This window comes from Schistocerca piceifrons, chromosome 3 (genome assembly GCF_021461385.2).
Source record: "Schistocerca piceifrons isolate TAMUIC-IGC-003096 chromosome 3, iqSchPice1.1, whole genome shotgun sequence".
Taxonomy (NCBI): domain Eukaryota; kingdom Metazoa; phylum Arthropoda; class Insecta; order Orthoptera; family Acrididae; genus Schistocerca; species Schistocerca piceifrons.
Window position 1 is genome coordinate 392,270,106 of NC_060140.1, and position 20,728 is coordinate 392,290,833.

General features: G+C 45.0%; 1 protein-coding gene across 1 annotated transcript in view; it reads left to right on the forward strand.

Annotated features, from left to right (window-relative positions):
• The window catches only part of LOC124788686 (diuretic hormone receptor-like), a 202,432-nt gene that overhangs the window by 25,990 nt on the left and 155,714 nt on the right, over positions 1-20,728 (forward strand). The window contains exon 3 of the mRNA XM_047255968.1: positions 15,925-16,114. Coding sequence (XP_047111924.1) covers positions 15,925-16,114 — 190 coding nt within the window. The remainder of the gene's footprint in view (positions 1-15,924; positions 16,115-20,728) is intronic.

Genomic DNA, 20,728 nt, shown 5'->3' on the forward strand with positions numbered 1-20,728 from the left:
ATGCACCCAGTCTGTGAGACAGTGATTTGTGGACAATAACATTTCCGAAATGTAAAAGAAAACAGTAGGCTGTAGTATTCTTAATTAATTGTGTAGTCAGCCGATTTCGAAGTTTCTCATTGTCAAGCATGTGGATATAAACTTGTTTAGGCTGTGCCCCGTAACAAAAATAAAGTGGGACATCTTTGGGACGAGTCAAGACGCCGACCTCGATCCAGACTCCAGCGCCCAAAATCACTACCGCCTCTTGTTTCGGCTCTGCAGGGAGAATGGGCTGGCATTCCTACACAGACATTCAAACACCTCACTCAAAGTGTCCCTTGCATAGTTCAAGCCGTTATAAAGAACACACCTCATATTAATGTCTTCTAATAGGTATCAGAATACTTTTGATCAGATAGTGTATTTTGCTTTAATACAGTATACTTAGCATGTTAGTCGTTTCTTCTAATAGAATCCATCATTTGAGAGTTACTCCAACATAAACAGAGCAGAAAAATCAGAGTTTCTATTCATTCATAAATAGTACAAAAATAACGACGGATTACTGGCAAGTAGTTTTAAACTGTGAGAGTTAATAGGAATTGGCACAAGAGAGGGGGTGGAAGAGGAGGAGGAACGTGATAAAATGTAATGAATGTAGACACGAGAAGGAACATGGCGTGACTGATTGAGAAGTGGTAACAAAAATGAGTGTTACTGAAAGTAGATGGTAGTAAAAAATTGCTGTTAGTCGGACATCCATAAATGTTACATAGAATGTTCGTAATTGAAACTCTCTATGTAGGGAGGTGTAATTTCGAGTTTTAGTTACTGTAATCGTAAATTCAGGCAGATTGTAGCACAGTCATTAGGCATTTGTACAGGTCAGTTCATACATTCTTTGTGTGTTTCCCTTACGTTATCTAGGCACGGACTCGTGTTTCAGTAACTGTTGTTCAACATCGATTAGAATGGACAGGGACTGTGATTGCTGTGTTCGGATGAGGGCTGAGTTGGCATCCCTTCGCTCACAGTTGCAGGCGGCACTGACTTCGGTCGCGCAGCTTGAGGCTGTTGCCAATGGGCACCACTGTGGGGAGCCGGACTTGGGTATCACGGGGATGTCAACCTCGTCCCGTCTGTCCCCAGATCGGTCTGCCGCTGTGGTTGCCCCGGTTGCTGTCCGCAGTGGGGCTGAGCCCTCGCCTGTGGTTGATTGGGAGGTCGTTCCAAGGCGTGGCAGGCAGCGACAGACGTCCTCGGAGGCTGATCAGAAAGCCTCCGCGGTGCGTCTGACAAACAGGTTTCAGGTACTGTCTCTGGCTGAGCCAGATGCAGCTGCCTGCCCTGCCTGTTTCAGAGGATGATTCTCAGCCTTCAAGGTCCGGGCAATAGCAGAGGGTGGGCTTATTGGTAGTTGGGAGCTCCAATGTTAGGCGCGTAATGGGGCCCCTTAGGGATATGGCGGCTAAGGAGGGGAAGAAATCCAGTGTGCACTCCGTGTGCATTCCGGGTGGAGTCATTCCTGATGTGGAAAGGGTCCTTCCGGATGCCATGAAGAGCACAGGATGCACCCAGCTGCAGGTGGTGGCACATGTCGGCACTAATGACGTGTGTCGCTGTGGATCTGAGGAAATTCTCTCTGGATTCCAGCGGCTATCTGATTTGGTGAAGGCTGCCGGTCTTGCTTACGAGATGAAGGCAGAGCTCACCATCTGCAGCATCGTTGACAGAACCGACTGCGGACCTTTGGTGCAGAGGCGGGTGGAGGGTCTGAATCAGAGGCTCAGACGGTTTTGCGACCGTGTTGGCTGCAGATTCCTTGACTTGCGCCATACGGTGGTAGGGTTTCGGTTCTGCTGAATAGGTCAGGAGTTCACTACACTCAGCTGGTGGCTACACGGGTAGTGGAGGCTGTGTGGCGTGGACTGGGCGGTTTTTTAGGTTAGAAGGCATCGGGAAAGTACGGGGTGGGCTGCAATCTCAAAGTGTGCATGGCAAACACAGGACATGTTTGGATCAAGGAACAGTCGGAATTGCAGTTGTAAATTGTTGTAGTTGGGTTGGGAAAGTCCCTGAGCTTCAAGCGCTAATAGAAAGCACAGAAGCTGAAATCTCTTTTTTTTTTTTTTCCTTTCCTGTGCTAACCTCTTCATCTCAGAGTAGCACTTGCAACCTACGTCCTCAATTATTTGCTTAACGTATTCCAATCTCTGTCTTCCTCTACAGTTTTTGCCCTCTACAGCTCCCTCTAGTACCATGGAAGTCATTCCCTCATGTCTTAGCAGATGTCCTATCATCCTGTCCCTTCTCCTTATCGGTGTTTTCCACATATTCCTCTCCTCTCCGATTATGCGTAGAACCTCCTCATTCCTTACCTTATCAGTCCACCTAATTTTCTGCATTCGTCTATAGCACCACATCTCAAATGCTTCGATTCTCTTCTGTTCCGGTTTTCCCACAGTCCATGTTTCACTACCATACAATGCTGTACTCCAGACGTACATCCTCAGAAATTTCTTCCTCAAATTAGGGCCGGTATTTGACATTAGTAGACTTCTCTTGACCAGAAATGCCTTTTTTGCCATAGCGAGTCTGCTTTTGATGTCCTCTTTGCTCCGCCCGTCATTGGTTATTTTACTGCCTAGGTAGCAGAATTCCTTAACTTCATTGACTTCGTGACCATCAATCCTGATGTTAAGTTTCTCGCTGTTCTCATTTCTACTACTTCTCATTACCTTCGTCTTTCTCCGATTTACTCTCAAGCCATACTGTGTATTCATTAGACTGTTCATTCCGTTCAGCAGATCATTTAATTCTTCTTCACTTTCACTCAGGATAGCAATGTCATCACGTTGTATTTCAATTCCACTCCTGAACCATTCTTTTATTTCCATCATTGCTTCCTCGATGTACAGATTGAAGAGTAGGGGCGAAAGGCTACAGCCTTGTCTTACACCCTTCTTAATACGAGCACTTCGTTCTTGATCGTCCACTCTTATTATTCCCTCTTGGTTGTTGTACATATTGTATATGACCCGTCTCTCCCTATAGCTTGCCCCTACTTTTTTCAGAATCTCGAACTGCTAGCACCATTTTATATTGTCGAACGCCTTTTCCAGGTCGACAAATCCTATGAAAGTGTCCTGATATATCTTTAGCCTTGCTTCCATTATTAGCCGTAACGTCAGAATTGCCTCTCTCATCCCTTTACTTTTCCTAAAGCCAAACTGATCGTCACCTAGCGCGTTCTCAATTTTCTTTTCCATTCTTCTGTATACTATTGTTGTAAGCAGCTTCGATGCATGAGCTGTTAAGCTGATTGTGCGATAATTCTCGCACTTGTCAGCTCTTGCCGTCTTCGGAATTGTGTGTATGATGCTTTCCCGATAGTCAGATAGTAAATCGCCAGACTCATATATTCTACACACCAACGTGAATAGTCGTTTTGTTGCCACTTCCCTCAATGATTTTAGAAATTCTGATGGAATGTTATCTATCCCTTCTGCCTTATTTGACCGTAAGTCCTCCAAAGCTCTTTTAAGTTCCGATTCTAATACTGGATCCCATATCTCTTCTAAATCGACTCCTGTTTCTTCTTCTATCACATCAGACAAATCTTGACCCTCATAGAGGCTTTCAATGTATTCTTTCCACCTGTCTGCTCTCTCCTCTGCATTTAACAGTGGAATTCCGGTTGCCCTCATAATGTTACCACCGTTGCTTTTAATGTCGCCAAAGGTTGTTTTGACTTTCCTGTATGCTGAATCTGTCCTTCCCACAATCGTATCATTTTCGATGTCTTCACATTTTTCCTGCAGCCATTTCGTCTTAGCTTCCCTGCACTTCCTATTTATTTCATTCCTCAGCTACTTGTATTTCTGTATTCCTGATTTTCCCGGAACATGTTTGTACTTCCTCCTTTCATCAATCAACTGAAGTATTTCTTCTGTTACCTATGGTTTCTTCGCAGCTACCTTCTTTGTACCTATGTTTTCTTTCCGAACTTCTGTGATGTCCCTTTTTAGAGATGTCCATTGCTCTTCAACTGTACTGCCTACTGCGCTATTTCTTATTGCTGTATCTATAGCGTTAGAGAACTTCAAACGTATCTCGTCATTCCTTAGTACTTCCGTATCCCACTTCTTTGCGTATTGATTCTTCCTGACTAATGTCTTGAACTTCAGCCTACTCTTCATCACTACTATATTGTGATCTGGTCCATATCTGCTCCTGGGTACGCCTTACAATCCAGTATCTGATTTCGGAATCTCTTTCTGACCATGATGTAATCTAATTGAAATCTTCCCGTATCTCCCGGCCTTTTCCAAGTATACGTCCTCCTCTTGTGATTTTGAACAGGGTATTCGCTATTACTAGCTGAAACTTGTTACAGAACTCTATTAGTCTTACTCCTCTTTCATTCCTTGTCCCAAGCCCATATTCTCTTGTAACCTTTTCTTCTACTCCTTCCCCTACAACTGCATTCCAGTCGCCCATGACTATTAGATTTTCGTCCCCCTTTACATACTGCATTACCCTTTCAATATCCTCATACACTTTTTCTATCTGTTCATCTTCAGCTTGCGACGTCGGCATGTATACCTGAATTATCGTCGTCGGTGTTGGTGTGCTGTCGATTCTGATTAGAACAACCTGGTCACTGAACTTTTCACAGTAACACACCCTCTGCCCTACCTTCCTATTCATAACGAATCCTACACCTGTTATACCATTTTCTGCTGCTGTTGATATTACCCAATACTCATCTGACCAGAAATCCTTGTCTTCCTTCCACTTCACTTCACTGACCCCTACTATATCTAGATTGAGCCTTTGCATTTCCCTTTTCAGATTTTCTAGTTTCCCTACCACGTTCACGCTTCTGACATTCCACGCCCCGACTCGTAGAACGTTATCCTTTCGTTGATTATTCAATCTTTTTCTCATGGTAACCTCCGAATTGGCGATCCCCTCCCGGAGATCCGAATGGGGGACTATTCCGGAATCTTTTGCCAATGGAGAGATCATCATGACACTTCTTCAAATACATGTCCTGTGGATACACCTTAGGTGTCTTTAATGCAGTGGTTTCCATTGCCTTCTGCATCCTCATGTCGTTGATCATTGCTGATTCTTCCGCCTTTAGGGGCAATTTTCCATCCCTAGGACAAGAGAGTGCCCTGAACCTCTATCCGCTCCTCCGCCCTCTTTGACAAGGCCGTTGGCAGAAAGAGGCTGACCTCTTATGCCAGAAGTCTTCGGCCGCCAATGCTGATTATTTATCAAAGTTTAGCCAGTAGCGGGGATCGAACCCGGGACCGAAGGCACTTTAACTATGTATCAAAGAGGCTACCCCTAGACCGCGGGGGTTATAGGTACAGAAAGCTGGCTAAAGCCTGAAATACGTTTTGCAGAAATTTTTACGAAGTCTCAGACGGTGTTCAGGGAAGATAGATTAGGCAGAATTGGTGGTGGAGTATATGTGTTTGTCAGTAGTGGTTTAACTTGTAGTGAAGTCGAATTAAAAACTCCGTGCGAATTGGTATGGGTGGAGGTTATACTTAACAGCCGAATTAAATTAGTAATTGGCTCCTTCTACCCACCCCCAGACTCCGATGATATAGTTGCTGAACAGTTCAGAGAAAATTTGCGTCTCGTAACAAATAAATACCCCACTCATAATGTTACAGTTGGTGGGGACTTCAACCTTCCGTCGATATGTTGGCAAAAATACTTGTTCAAAACCGGTGGTAGGCAGAAAACACTTCCGAGATTGTCCTAAATGCTTTTTCCGAAAATTATTTCGAGCAGTTAGTCCACGAACCCACGCGAATTGTAAATGGTTGCGAAAACACACTTGACCTCTTAGCTCTTAGCCACAAACAATCCAGAGCTAATAGAGAGCATCATGACTAATACAGGGATTAGTAATCACAAGGTCGTTGTAGCTAGGCTCAATACCGTTTCTTCCAAATCCACCAGAAACAAACGCAAAATAATTTTATTTAAAAAAGTGGATAACGTGTCACTAGAAGCTATCCTAAGAGAGAATCTCCATTCCTTCCGAACTGACTATGCAAATGTACACGAAATGTGGCTCAAATTCAAAGACATAGTAGCAACAGCAATTGAGAGATTTATACCTCATAAATTGGTAAGAGATGGAACTGATTCTCCGTGGTATACAAAACAGGTCCGAACGCTGTTGCAGAGGCAACGGAAAAAGCATGCGAAGTTCAGAAGAACGCGAAGTCCCGAAGATTGGTTAAAATTTACACACGCGCGAAATTTGGCACGGACTTCAATGCGAGATGCCTTTAATAGGTTCCACAACGAAACATTGTCTCGAAATTTGGTAGACAATCCGAAGAAATTCTGGTCGTATGTAAAGTACAAGAGCGGCAAGACGCAGTCAATACCTTCGCTGCGCAGTGTCGATGGTACTGTTACCGACGACTGTGCCGCTAAAGCGGAGTTATTGAACGCAGTCTTCCGAAATTCCTTCACCAGGGAAGACGAATGGAATATTCCAGAATTTGAAACACGAACAGCTGCTAGCATGAGTTTCTTAGAAGTAGATGCCTTAGGGGTTGCGAAGCAACTCAAATCGCTTGATACGGGCAAGTCTTCAGGTCCAGATTGTATACAGATTAGGTTCCTTTCAGATTACGCTGATACAATAGCTCCCTACTTAGCAACCATATACAACCGCTCGCTCACCGATAGATCTGTACCAGCAGATTGGAAAATTGCGCAGGTCGCACCAGTGTTTAAGAAGGGTAGTAGGAGTAATCCATCGAACTACAGACCTATATCATTGACGTCGGTTTGCAGTAGGGTTTTGGAGCATATACTGTATTCAAACATAATTAATCACCTCGAGGGGAACGATCTATTGATACGTAATCAGCATGGTTTCAGGAAACATCGTTCTTGTGCAACGCAGCTAGCTCTTTATTCGCACGAAGTAATGGCCGCTATCGACAGGGGATCTCAAGTTGATTCCGTATTTCTAGATTTCCGGAAAGCTTTTGACACCGTTCCTCACAAGCGACTTCTAATCAAGCTGCGGGCCTGTGGGGTATCGTCTCAGTTGTGCGACTGGGTTCGTGATTTCCTGTCATGACGGTCGCAGTTCGTAATAATAGACGGCAAATCATCGAGTAAAACTGAAGTGATATCAGGTGTTCCCCAGGGACGCGTCGCCGTCCGGAGTGGCCGAGCGGTTCTAGGCGCTACAGTCTGGAACCGCGCGACCGCTACGGTCGCAGGTTCGAATCCTGCCTCGGGCATGGATGTGTGTGATGTCCTTAGGTTAGTTAGGTTTAAGTAGTTCTAAGTTCTAGGGGACTGATGACCACAGCAGTTAAGTCCCATAGTGCTCAGAGCCATTTTTGAACCAGGGAAGCGTCCTGGGACCTCTGCTGTTCCTGATCTATATAAATGACCTGGGTGACAATCTGAGCAGTTCTCTTAGGTTGTTCGCAGATGATTCTGTAATTTACCGTCTAGTAAGGTCATCCGAAGACCAGTATCAGTTCCAAAGTGATTTAGAAAAGATTGCTGTATGGTGTGGCAGGTGGCAGTTGACGCTAAATAACGATAAGTGTGAGGTGATCCACATGAGTTACAAAAGAAATCCGTTGGAATTCGATTACTCAATAAATAGTACAATTCTCAAGGCTGTCAATTCAACTAAGTGCCTGGATGTAAAAATTACGAACAACTTAAGTTGGAAAGATCACATAGATAATATTGTGGGGAAGGCGAGCCAAAGGTTGCGTTTCATTGGCAGGACACTTAGAAAATGCAACAAGTCCACTAAAGAGACGGCTTACACTACACTCGTTCGTCCTCTGTTAAAATATTGGAGCGCGGTGTGGGATCCTTACCAGGTGGGTTTGACCGAGGACATCGAAAGGGTGCAAAAAGGGCAGCTCGTTTTGTATTATCGCGTAATAGGGGAGAGAGTGTGGCAGATATGATACGCGAGTTGGGATGGAAGTCATTAAAGCACAGACGTTATTCGTCGCGGCGAGATCTATTTACGAAATTTCAGTCACCAACTTTCTCTTCCGAATGCGAAAATATTTTGTTGAGCCCATAGGTAGGAATGATCATCAAAATAAAATAAGAGAAATCAGAACTCGCACAGAAAGGTTTAGGTGTTCGTTTTTCCGACGCGCTGTTCGGGAGTGGAATGGTAGGGAGATAGTATGATTGTGGTTCGATGAACCCTCTGCCAACCACTTAAATGTGAATTGCAGAGTAATCATGTAGATGTACAATTGACATAATTATTCTTACTGAAGTCTTGTATAACGCAGTTTCAGGATCTCAGCTCTATCTTCAGATCCAACGAAAACCAGCACAATGTGTAAACGTCCCAGTTAAATTAAAAGACGATACATCTGCACGCATGACTCATCGTACTCCTTCTGATGGGCCACGGAAGGCAGATGTGCTGCCCTTTAAGTTATCTGGGACATGTGCACTTTGCACTTGTTTTCGTAGGGTCTGAAGAGGAGCTGAGACCCCGGAAGTTTTAGTAATCAACAATGTAGTTGGTAGCGTTTGATAGCGGATTAACTGAGCATATACGTAAATTTTTGAGTAAACGTTATGAAATTGGCGAAAGGAAGAGCTTCAGTTTTTTCATAAAAGCAGCAGGGCATAGAACTGTGAGCAAAATACACGCTCGCAATGAATTAGGATGACAGCAGTGTCAGAGAAATAGTTGTCAATTTTTTTTGTACATGGTTGGGAGCACCTAGTTTACAAGACAAATGAGATATTGTGTATCGATTATGATACGATGGCATTTACCTCGTATACTGGATCTTGGGGCGTGTGTACGCCGAGGAACTATGAATTGGGCATTGCATAATCTCGTAACTTAGCTGTTGTCAGTATTGCGAGAGACATAATAATGTAGAAGGCAATAATACTCTCAAAAAAAAAATACCCTCGACGAGGGGATTAATCGAAAAGGGAAATCAGTAGACGTCATGTACATGTACAAGCAAACAAACGATTATAATTTAAGCATTTCAATAACGCGTTGGTCCACCTCTGGTTTTTATGCAAGCAATTATTCAGCAGATTGACAGAATTGTTATGCCCTCCTGGCGGTCATTGTGCCAAACTCTGTCCAACTGGCCTTTAGACCGTCAAAATTCCGACGTGGTTGGAGGGCCTGCCCATTATGTTCCAAATATCTACATTTGAGCAAGGTAATGTCCGTCTATTGCTTGTCTTCGTGTGTGCCAAAGGATAACTTGGTCATCATGGTCACCAGGTCTCTCCCAGAGTGAGGATTTTTGGCACATGGTGGGCAAGGCTTTCCAGCCAGCTTGGGATTTAGACGATCTTACATGCCATTCGGACAGAATTTGGCACGATATCCTTCAGGTGCACATCCAACAGCTGTATTAATCAACGCCAAGCCGAATAACTACTTGTATAGGGGCAAGAGGTGGACCAACGCAGTACTGACTCGCTCAGATTGTGAAGCCCTTGCCTGCAGCTCTTGCGGTTAGCGATGGTGACTCTCGACTTCGCGAGCCGGGTTCTATTCCAGGCCTCGTCAGGGATTTTCTCCACTCACGGTTGGGTGTATGTAGTTCTCATTATCATTTCATCGTCATCAACGCTCAAGTCACCGAAGTGGTTTCCACTAAAAAAAGACTTCCACCAGGTGGCCGAATTCTCTGGAAAGGGGTATCCTGCCACAAGTGTCATATGCACATTTCATTTCATTTGTGAAGCTCTTTCTCTTGAATGAACCTTTCAACTTTTCTGAAATTGTGATCGTTTGTTTGTCTATAAAAGTACATCACACATACCGATTTCCTTTCCCCGTCCCATTCAGGTAATTCCTTCACGAGGCATTTTTTGTTCCTTTTTTTTATTAGTACATATTGCCAGGTTCCTTCTGGTGCCTATTGTACCTGGGGTATGAAGAGTTGGCAAGATCAAATAGACGGGTGTTGCTGACGTAAGTCACACAAGCTTTCCTAGTTAGTTCAGAGCGTCTTCACTTTTCACGAATCGTACCATTAATAACAGATATTAGATAGAACGATTGGTTACGCAATAAATTTCCTCACTGAAGTTCCTTCGGACGATTATTTGCATGTATTATTTTAATTCTTTATTCAGAAAACTACATGATACGTATTTAACTCACTACCTAAATACATTAGTGGGTCTTAATTTTATATTTGTATTGCAAATACTGCAGCTTTTCTTGTTATTACTACTGTATGTTAGTGCTACTACTATTTCCACTATGGGCATTGCTAAGTTTTACTGTTATCTTATGCTCCAAGTTTCTTTTATTACTGTGTTACTTGGGATTAGTTCACTACTGCTATTTCTTATTTATATGTTATCTATGCTTAAACTAATCTACGCTACCTGCAGCGTTACAGGTGTGCCAGCATGTTACAAACCTACGTGGTCGGCTGTGCCCACCAAGCTTTGGGTCTTTATCTGGACCTTTCTTAATTATTACAACATTTGCCTTTTTGCAGATGAAGGGGAATTTCCTGACCTGTAGGCACTCGTTGTATAACTTAGTGAGAGGTGCCACCAGCGACGGTGACAGGAATTGTACCACCTCTGCCTTGATGCCGTCTGGGCCAGACACTTTGGCCTTCTTAAGCGCTTTTATTTGGGCACGGACCTCCTCTTCGGAGAAGGGATAAACTATGCTATTATCTTCGTAAGCCTGTTGGTTTTCTGTCCTGATTCATCATTGTTCCTATGAATCACCTTCTTCACTCTCGTCAGGCAACAGGACCCAGAGGAGGACCTCGGCAGTCTCCGTCCAAGTTTCCATCATCCAGTCTGAGTGCTTAGCTGGGTGGTAACGTGCTCGCCTCCCGTGCAAGTGGACCTGGCTTCGATTCCCGGCCAGGTTGGCGATTTTCTCCACTCGGGGACTTCGTTGTGTGTTGTCTTCATTATTTCATCCTCATGACCGGTACGCAAGTCGCCTAATGTGGCGTCGACTGAAATAAGACGCACTTGGCCGCCGTGCTTCCCCGGATGAGGCCTCTTGGCCAACGAAGCCATAAGCTCATATCCATTTCCGTCATCCAGCCCTCATTCCTGACGGTGGACAACACCTTATCTTTTCCCGTAATAGCTTGTATGGGATACCCCATAGGTCTGTAGCCAATTGACTTTGAACGTATTATGCCCAACTCTTCACCCTGACTGCCCTTAGCTCCTGTTGAAATTGTTCTTTCGCTTCCCTGTAAACATTTGCTTTTTTTCCAGTAGATACTTCACTGGTAGTACCTCCTCGCCCTCCTTACAAACTGGCGAATCTGTCTCAGTTCGGCTGACCATGGTGATGGAGAAGCTGCCTTTATCGCCCTGATGACTGCTTTCACCAGTTTCTCGGCATATTTCTCTACGTTCTCGTCACCTTGTGGTAATGTCTGTACGTCACACTCCCTCGCCAAGCGCTCCAAATCGGTCCTGTTGTAGCTGAATTGTATCTCACACCCCATCTCTCAGTGGCAAACTCTATCACTCAATGAGAATGTTATTACTTTGTGGTTGCTAGTAGTAATTTGGTCCCAGACAGTCCAATCTTTTATCTTGGTTGCGAGATGAGGCGTTATCAAAGTAACGTCAATATTTGTGCCCTCACCTCCACCACCAGTTTAGATAGGGGGGTGCCCTTGTTTATTGGTTACCCTTAACTGCAGCGCCATGATAGTTTCTTCTGTTTTTCTCCTCGGTCCTCTCGAGTGTCACGGAACCATAGTGGGGAGTTTGCGTTTATGTCCGCTGTCACGACAAATCTGCGCCCCTGCAACGCTGTGGCCACATCAGTTAGTTTGTCTAGAAATTCTTCAATTCCTCTACCATACCGGAGGTACTTACTGATGAGGTACGCGCTCCAATAGACGGCTGTAGTTCCACGACATTGCAGTGGTCATCGGAGAGCTGTGCGAAAACCGTAGCTCTCAGCGCCCTATTTATGACTATGGCTGCAGCTCTTGGTTCCACTTCACTGTGGATCACTTGCCAGTTGGCTGCTACAAAGGGTATCCACCCAGCATGGGTGTACAGCTCCTGTACAGAGCCCTTCCAGACTCCTCTCCTCCACCACCCTTCGGAGTTCCTGCATTACTAGTTGACTGTTGTGCGCATTTATTTGTCCTATGTTTAACGTGCTCGTGGAAAGTATGTTCGGATGTGAGTATCTGGCCAGTTCTTCCACCATTCATGCGCTATCCTCTCATTTGTAATAACAGATTGGTTGTATAACTCGTCCAAATCAAATTTTTCATTTCGTATTTCGAACACTTTTTTGGTTGAGTCTCGCAGGGCCCCAAAGTCAGTGGGGAGATTCATCGTCTTGAGCTGTATCCTATCCACAGCCTCCATCACCAGGAAGGTGACGTCCCTACCGTACCCGTGACCGACAGGCCCCACATGCCTCAGAGCTGTAGTGAGGACAGCTGGCTCCTCCAGGCGCACTAATTGCATACCGTGTTCTAAGTTTGAGTACACCCTAGTGAGACCACACCCAATCCTCTCTGGAAAGGTGGGTCTATTGGCGAATTTGTACTACTCATAAGGTTAACCTGCACTCGCTCTTTAGTGACCATATCATTGTGTCTTATCATCGGAAGACTCCCTACCACAGGATGCGCTTTCGGTCATTCATGTTCTTCAGGCTACCTTAGACCCCAGCTTGAAGGAGAGGGAACATCTTTCTGACCACAATGGTCTGTTTTAATACATACATCTTTCATTACCACTCTTTGAGTTTGCTTCTTGTTGAACTTTTGCATAAATTCCCTAAATCTGCTGGCTCTTAGTCCGTCCTTCAACCTTTTGCTTGGTGACTTTCTCTTAGGTTTCCTGTGTACGGGTATCGGCTCAGCCCTAATCAATTCTGGCAATGAACCTTTGCTCTAGCTTCCTGTACGTATGGCAGTTTCTTCTGGTGATGTAGCATGGTTTCTTCCGTCTTCGCGGGCAGGGGATGCATATCCCAGTTCTGCTGCAGTTTTTCCTTACATGGTCTTCAGCTCCACACCTGGAGCAAGGTGGCTTCCTTTCGCAGTCCTTATGAATATGGTCTAGGTCGCCACAATTGTGGCATCGGCTAACTACTAAGTAATCCCTCACATTGAAGGCATGAAAGTCCATGTATATCCTGCCCATAGTGGTGAGCCTGCACGACATTTTTCAGAGAACCAGGCAACGTGATGTACATCTCGTTTCCTGGGTCCGGTTTTAAAACGCAGCTTAAACTCGTTTTTGAATGTTTCCAGGTTCATGTCCTCAAAATTCTGTTGACAGATTGTTTCGTAAATGTCAATTTATTTATAGTGTGACTGGTGCATCATAAAAGTTTACCAAAGGGTTCTGGTTCTTGGGTGGTTCGAACTTCATTGATTTGTTTAATTTTGAATGATTTAAGATTTTATTCCGATCTTCTTCAACGGCGAAATCCACTGTAACTACATTTTTGTCGCCTTTATTTTATTTATTTTGATTTTGTCTTTTGCAATGTTTACAGTGGTTGTAAGAATCTTTTGCACTTTTTTATTGTCTTGACAGGAGAAGACCTCCGTGTCAGATATTTTCCATACTTTAGCCATTGTTTCTTTTGTAGACTGTGTCTTGGTGGCTAGTTGCACGGCCACTCCAGCCCCTTGTTTTTATTGGTTGCTTACGCAGTCGTTCGTTCTGTTTCTCAAATTCCTCCACTCGCCCCTCGAGCTTCGCACTAGCGATGGTCCAGGCAGAGAATTCATTTTTGATTGCCAGGACTGCTACCTAACTAATTTTCCCATTTTTAACACTAGAATCTAGTATTTGATTAATTATACTAAGCCTTTCAATAACAGTTTCCTCATTCAGCCCCAGGCCCTCTTCTGAGGTATGAACAGCAAGCATCAAAGACCTCGAAAAAGCACTCATGTCACTCGCCTCCTGATCAGCCATTGTGAAGTGTAGACGAATGAAAATATGGGAGCCCGTCTCTTACCCCAGACCAGCTTCTCTCGCAGAGGGGAAGGAGTGGGGGGGGGGGGGGATGGGAGACTGCTGCAGTCGCTCCCCCCCCCCCCTCCCCTAGGCCAAGGGCATTCCTGAGATGCCGGGTGCAGCACACCGTCGCCAACGTACTGGTCCCCCTCAGTGGCCCCGTCATCGATGATTTCACTCAGTGCTCCTTGGCAAGTACACCCCGCACTCTGGAGAAGCAGATGCACTTCTCGCCCTTAGCCGTCTACTATCCCAAGCTTCATCTTACCGGCCAAGGATGACTCCTACTCAGATCGTGGGCCAGTGACCTAGTCGCTCAGCGGTCTGGACCCAGCTAACCTGGCCCAGGTGATGTTGCCACCTCATGGGTTTGGCGGATGACGTCCCAGCTACCCATAGGCGCGTGGAAGCGTCCTTGCCGAGGCGTTCCGAGGTTCTACGCCAACAAACGAGGTCGCTGGCATGCAGGGCACCCGGTGTTCGGCGCTCTGCTCAAGGACAGAAGGGTGCTGCAGCCACCCAGCACAGAGGAGTCTCACACAGAGTGAGCAACACCCTCCAGCCTAGCAGTCCAGCTCAACCCTCCCCGCCCCGCCCCCCCCCCCCCCCCCAAGGGACCCATCTTCTGGTCCCTTGGGGGGCAGCTCTCCCTGTTTCATGCACCCTTCGCTTTCACATCGGACTGAGTTGCAGCTCTCCTTTCTGACGCAAGGCAGCATCATGGCGGGCCCGGGAAATGCCGAGCATAACTTCTGGACCACAGGAAGGCGGAAATAGCCACTTGGGAAGGAGAGGCTGTATGTGAGGCATGTCGCCGGCACGCTCGACCAAGAAGCGATACGCCCTGTGCGAGATTCTGTACCTTACGGCGCGCCGGCGGTGGGCGGGCCCGTACCAAGTGCACCGTACAAGTGACCGAGGAACTGCGAGCCTGCACCCATGCTCAACTCATCCGACCTCACGCCATGTATTTTTTTTTAAATCTTTATTCAATCCAATAATATCATACATTATAACCCACCACCTTATACATTAGTGCCGGCCGGTGTGGCCGTGCGGTTAAAGGCGCTTCTGTCTGGAACCGCGTGACCGCTACGGTCGCAGGTTCGAATCCTGCCTCGGGCATGGATGTGTGTGATGTCCTTAGGTTAGTTAGGTTTAATTAGTTCTAAGTTCTAGGCGACTGATGACCTCAGAAGTTAAGTCGCATAGTGCTCAGAGCCATTTGAACCATTTATACATTAGTGGGTCTTAACATCTACAATACAATTCAATGATGTTAGCAGAATTTTTTTTTAAATTCTAGTTCTAGTCTACTTACATGCTACAGGAAATTATGAGTTAGTTACTTAATGGGTAAGATCTAGTCTCTACTCTAATCTAACTATTCTAAAAGCTACTTCCTGCAGCGTTACAGCCGTGCTAAGTTGTTGTATAAACCTACTATGTGGACGTGCCCACCGAACTAATCCCAGTGGGCATACCCCTGGCACCGGGCTGGCGCTTAGAAAATCGCTGCAGGTTCTATTTTGAGATGTCCTTTCTATTTCCTACTCAGAATTATCTATCTACTAGGTCGCTATCGGTGTGCAATTGTCAAGTTCGTGTGTTAGCGCACCTTCCCCCTGTTCCAGAATGTGGCGGATTCCTACCGTCACGGTGATTGGCCAGTCCACGCCCTGGCGGTATGGGATAGGTCGCATTGAGTCAAGGCGTGATCAATAGTTCATGTGTTTTCCCTACGATATTCTCGCAGGACGTTTGCCGATACCTCACTGGCAAGGCGGTTTATGGTGTCAAATGTTGTCGGGCTTCAGATTGAGTGATACGTGCCATGTATTTTACTGCAGGTACAGTTTCCAGTGATTTGTCGCCAGTAGCGTAATCGAACCTGTACCCGTAGCCGGTGTGTTGCAGAGAACGCGTCGCGGTGGTGCCACGCGAACGGCACGTGGTCCAGCTACAGCAACTACTCGCTGTGCCGCGACCTCAGCCCGCTGGCGGCCGACGAGCCCGGCGTCGAGGTGGCGACGACGCTCTACTTCAGCGGCTACGCCCTGTCGCTGGCAGCGCTCGCCGTCGCCGTCGCCGTCTTCCTGCACTTCAAGTAAGCGAACTACGAGCACGATAGCTGTGACAACTGGAGGCATGGGGCACGTTTCATAGTTTAGAGTCAACCTACAGACAGAAAGTCACGAAAGAAATTACAAATGAACAAGATCATATTCTACAAGGGGCGACCAAAAGAGTTACAGTTTTAAGGCGTTGCTCCAAGTTACGTAATGGGGCAAATAAAAGTGCCCAAGACGAACGGATAAGATTGGACGTGAATTTGTGGCAGCATTAACGAAGGAGCAAAAGACTTACAGTTACTTCCAATAGGATGGAGCAACTTCCCATACAGCCAGAACGAACCTTGGAGCACGCTTACCCAATCTCCACGCGTGATAGAACTATTAGTAGAGGTCAGTCTGGTCGCGGCACTAGCGGACCACCCAGGTCATTTGATTTGTCGGTGTGCGACTACTTTGTGTCGAGTCCTCAAGTCTAAGGTGTATCGCAACAACCCACACGGTCTTAAACAACTGCAGCACAACGTTTCGGACAAGACTGAAGCAGTTCCAACAGTTCAGCTTCGATCTGCCTTCAGCAAATTGCTAACCAGGCCCAAAAGTGCCAAGAGATGAATGGTAGTCACTATCTACTTCTGGTGTAGTAAGGTTAGCACTGTACTTTATTTCCTCTGCTATGTTTCTTTGTACCCTGGAACCCTGTTCTCCGGGCCTATTTTATTTGTCCCGCCATGTATACGCAACATATCGCGATTTCGATGCGGTTACATAAGCACCAATATGTCGTCAGGGGATTAGTGTGGCACTCGTGTCTTTCCGACACGCGTGCGGTAAATGCGGAAACGTGAACATTATCAAACGCGTCCAAAACGGACCAACGTGATGTTATTCTTTTCTTGGCTGCCGAAGGACAAACAGATTTAGACATCCTTCGGAGAATGTAGAATGTATATGGGACGGCATGTCTGTCGAAAACCACCGCCCAGAGAAACTGCGACAACGGGTGCTGCAGCTTCATGATAACGCACGTCCCCGTATTACGAATGTCGTAATCCAGAAGTAATGCAAACTCAAGTGCGAGGCATTCCAGACCCATCCTGTAATCTTATCCCTCCCTACGCGATTTTCACGCTTTCGGAGCCTAGAAAAGCCTCGAAAGGTCGCCGAATCCTGTCGGACACGCATGTGCAGCAAGCAGTTGCAGACTTCTTCAGTGGAGCAGGACACGGCGTTTTACCATAAGTGTATCTTCAACCTGGTGCGTCCGTGGGATGATTGTCTCAATCTTCATGGCGATTTTGCCTTATTCGCGTACCTATTCTGGACTGTACAGCCTTCTAACGGGATCTTTTTGATCGACACTTGTGTGTACCTCTGTCCAGAATTAATTTGTGTCATCACAACATGAGGGAGCTGAAAAACAAGGTAGGTGAGCTTGTATCTGTTAAAGAAATTGGAAGTTTTGATGCGATATGTGTTCTGTGCCTCTCTGGTTGCAATATAGCCACAGGGATAGAGAATTTAATACCAAAGATTATACTTTAGCATGATTTTCATCTAGAATTTATATGGAAATATGAGAAGTGGCAATATATGTAAAACTTGAATATAAAGTCAAAATTATTACAACAAGCAGGTTTTCTGTAGATCACAATTTAGAAACTGTTCTTACTAAGTATTCGGCAACAAAAGTAACACTAGCGGACACGAAACGCCTTATATTCCGCATACCGGTTTCAAGCTACATTTTATCCTTCATTTCATTCCTTTCCTGGAGAAACTTTGTCTCAAATGTATATACATTATCGTCTTCTAGGCTCAACATCTCACTCGTTATAGAGAGACGCTGACTCAGGTTTTCAGGCTACCAAATGGGAACGTGTTGTGCACAAAATGGTCCTAATATCACCTGATTGTGAGTGTTGCGGGCGTAGCACTATGACACAATGTGTGTATAGTGTGTGAGCGTTTAGATTGACTGGGAGTGAGAAATGAATAAGCAGCGTAGATTATCCATTAATCACTGTTAAATAGCTTATTTGTAAAACAGTATTGTACACTGGGTCTAAACAGTATGCGACAGCGCTGTTTTCAACAGAGTGGCTTTGCATTCTGGAAGGTGGTGGCTCCAATCTTTATCCACCATCTTGATTTCTTTTCCGTGGTTTCCCTAAATTATTTCAGGCAAATTCCGGGATGGGTTCCACTATAAGGGCTACCGACTAACTGTCCCAACACTGTCATTCTAGACAGGTAATAACAAGACATATCCAGTATCTTTATAAAAGACATCTCCGGATAAATAAAGCTACTGCTACTACTACTACTACTACTACTACTACTACTAGTAGTAGTAGTAGTAGTAGTAGTAGTATTTAAAATGTGCTGCTAAGGACTGTCAAGGATTACAACATCTATGATGTGTACGAGCTGGCCTGTTGTTCAGTCGAAGGCAAAGAAAAGACCTCTTGGTACAATGCGAAGAAGATACCAAGGTTGGTTATGGGGCGGAGATGGAGTAACGAGAGTAGAGAAACTTTCAGTAAATGCATATTACACAGGGAGGGGATAACCGAACATAGAGACGCCAGTTAATGCCAGTAGATGAAGTGGCAACGGAGTCAGAGGTTAACTTGCAAGCTGCAGTATATTCTGTCTTGATATGGCTAGGAGCCAGACTTAAGTACAAGACGAGTGACTATTACCATATCATGTATCAAATATCCGGACAGAAATCTTACAGGCGGAGAATTGACATTTCATACAACAGAGAAGCATTTAATGACAGAAACTGTGCAACTGTATGTGGTGTGCGACACGTACTGCAGGAAGTAGTCAATTGAACACAGAACAGAACAGATCCGCAACAGATTTATGAAAAGTAGAGAATGTGAAGTAACTCATTACGCTAAACAGACGATAACGCTTGTTACAGCATTAAGGCGTCTAATAAGGAACAAGCACCAAAATGTGAATAACTTTTCCTACAATTTATTTCGTAGACTGAATCCATCTAAAAGTGAATCGTCGGCGAACAGATCTGTTGAAACAGGTTTTTGCCAGAAGAAACGTATGTAAGCATTTTGTGACGATGACTGATCGTATAGCATGGATTAATACACGAGGATGGCCAGATTGAGTAACATTTACTCAAAATCCCTAATGGATATAAAATAGGACAGCCTAATGCCATGGGAAAAGCCAACGTAGTGCGTGAAACTTCAAGAACCGTAACTAAAAACACAAAGAACCCAATACGCCAATAGCTGCCCAAATGGTCACCTTGGAATTACGTCCTATGACAACAATAATGATATTTTACACGGAAATTACAGTGACACAAAAATAACAGTGTTGTTAACAATACGTAAATTGTATGAAAACACAATCTGGTTGCCACAGACTTTGAATTTATTGATGATATTGACTTATTGCTACTGAGGCTAAGGGATATTACTTCGTTGCAAACGCTATCGATGCACAACACGAAATCATTGATGCCGTATAGCCGTCTGACTGATTCCGTGGGAGGCAACTAGAAGAGACTGTAATGGAACTCCAAATAGAGGTACTGAAAACGTCTCGCAATCCGCCAAACCATGGAGGGCTTGTGAAAGGCGAGACGATTGAGAGTGGAATGACATCGAGTGATCGCAGTATCATACGCTTTTTTTTCATTTTTTTTTTCATCAGTCTACTGACTGGTTTTATGCGGCCCGCCACGAATTCCTTTCCTGTGCTAACCTCTTCATCTCAGAGTAGCACTTGCAACCTACGTCCTCAATTATATGCTTGACGTATTCCAATCTCTGTCTTCCTCTACAGTTTTTGCTCTCCACAGCTCCCTCTAGTACCATGGAAGTCATTCCCTCATGTCTTAGCAGATGTCCTATCATCCAGTCCCTTCTCCTTATCAGTGTTTTCGACATATTCCTTTCCTCTCCGATTCTGCGTAGAACCTCCTCATTCCTTACCTTATCAGTCCACCTAATTTTCAACATTCGTCTATAGCACCACATCTCAAATGCTTCGATTCACTTCTGTTCCGGTTTTCCCACAGTCCATGTTTCACTACCATACAATGCTGTACTCCAGACGTACATCCTCAGAAATTTCTTCCTCAAATTAAGGCCGGTATTTGATATTAGTAGACTTCTCTTGACCAGAAATGTCTTTTTTGCCATAGCGAGTTTGCTTTTGATGTCCTCCTTGCTCCGTCCGTCATTGGTTATTTTACTGCCTAGGTAGCAGAATGCCTTAACTTCATTGACTTCGTGACCATCAATCCTGATGTTAAGTTTCTCGCTGTTCTCATTTCTACTACTTCTCATTACCTTCGTCTTTCTGCGATTTACTCTCAAACCATATTGTGTACTCATTAGACTGTTCATTCCGTTCAGCAGATCATTTAATTCTTCTTCACTTTCACTCAGGATAGCAATGTCATCAGCGAATCGTATCATTGATATCCTTTCACCTTGTATTTTAATTCCACTCCTGAACCTTTCTTTTATTTCCATCATTACTTCCTCGATGTACAGATTGAAGAGTAGGGGCGAATGGCTACAGCCTTGTCTTACACCCTTCTTAATACGAGCACTTCGTTCTTGAACGTTCACTCTTATTAATCCCTCTTGGTTGTTGTACCT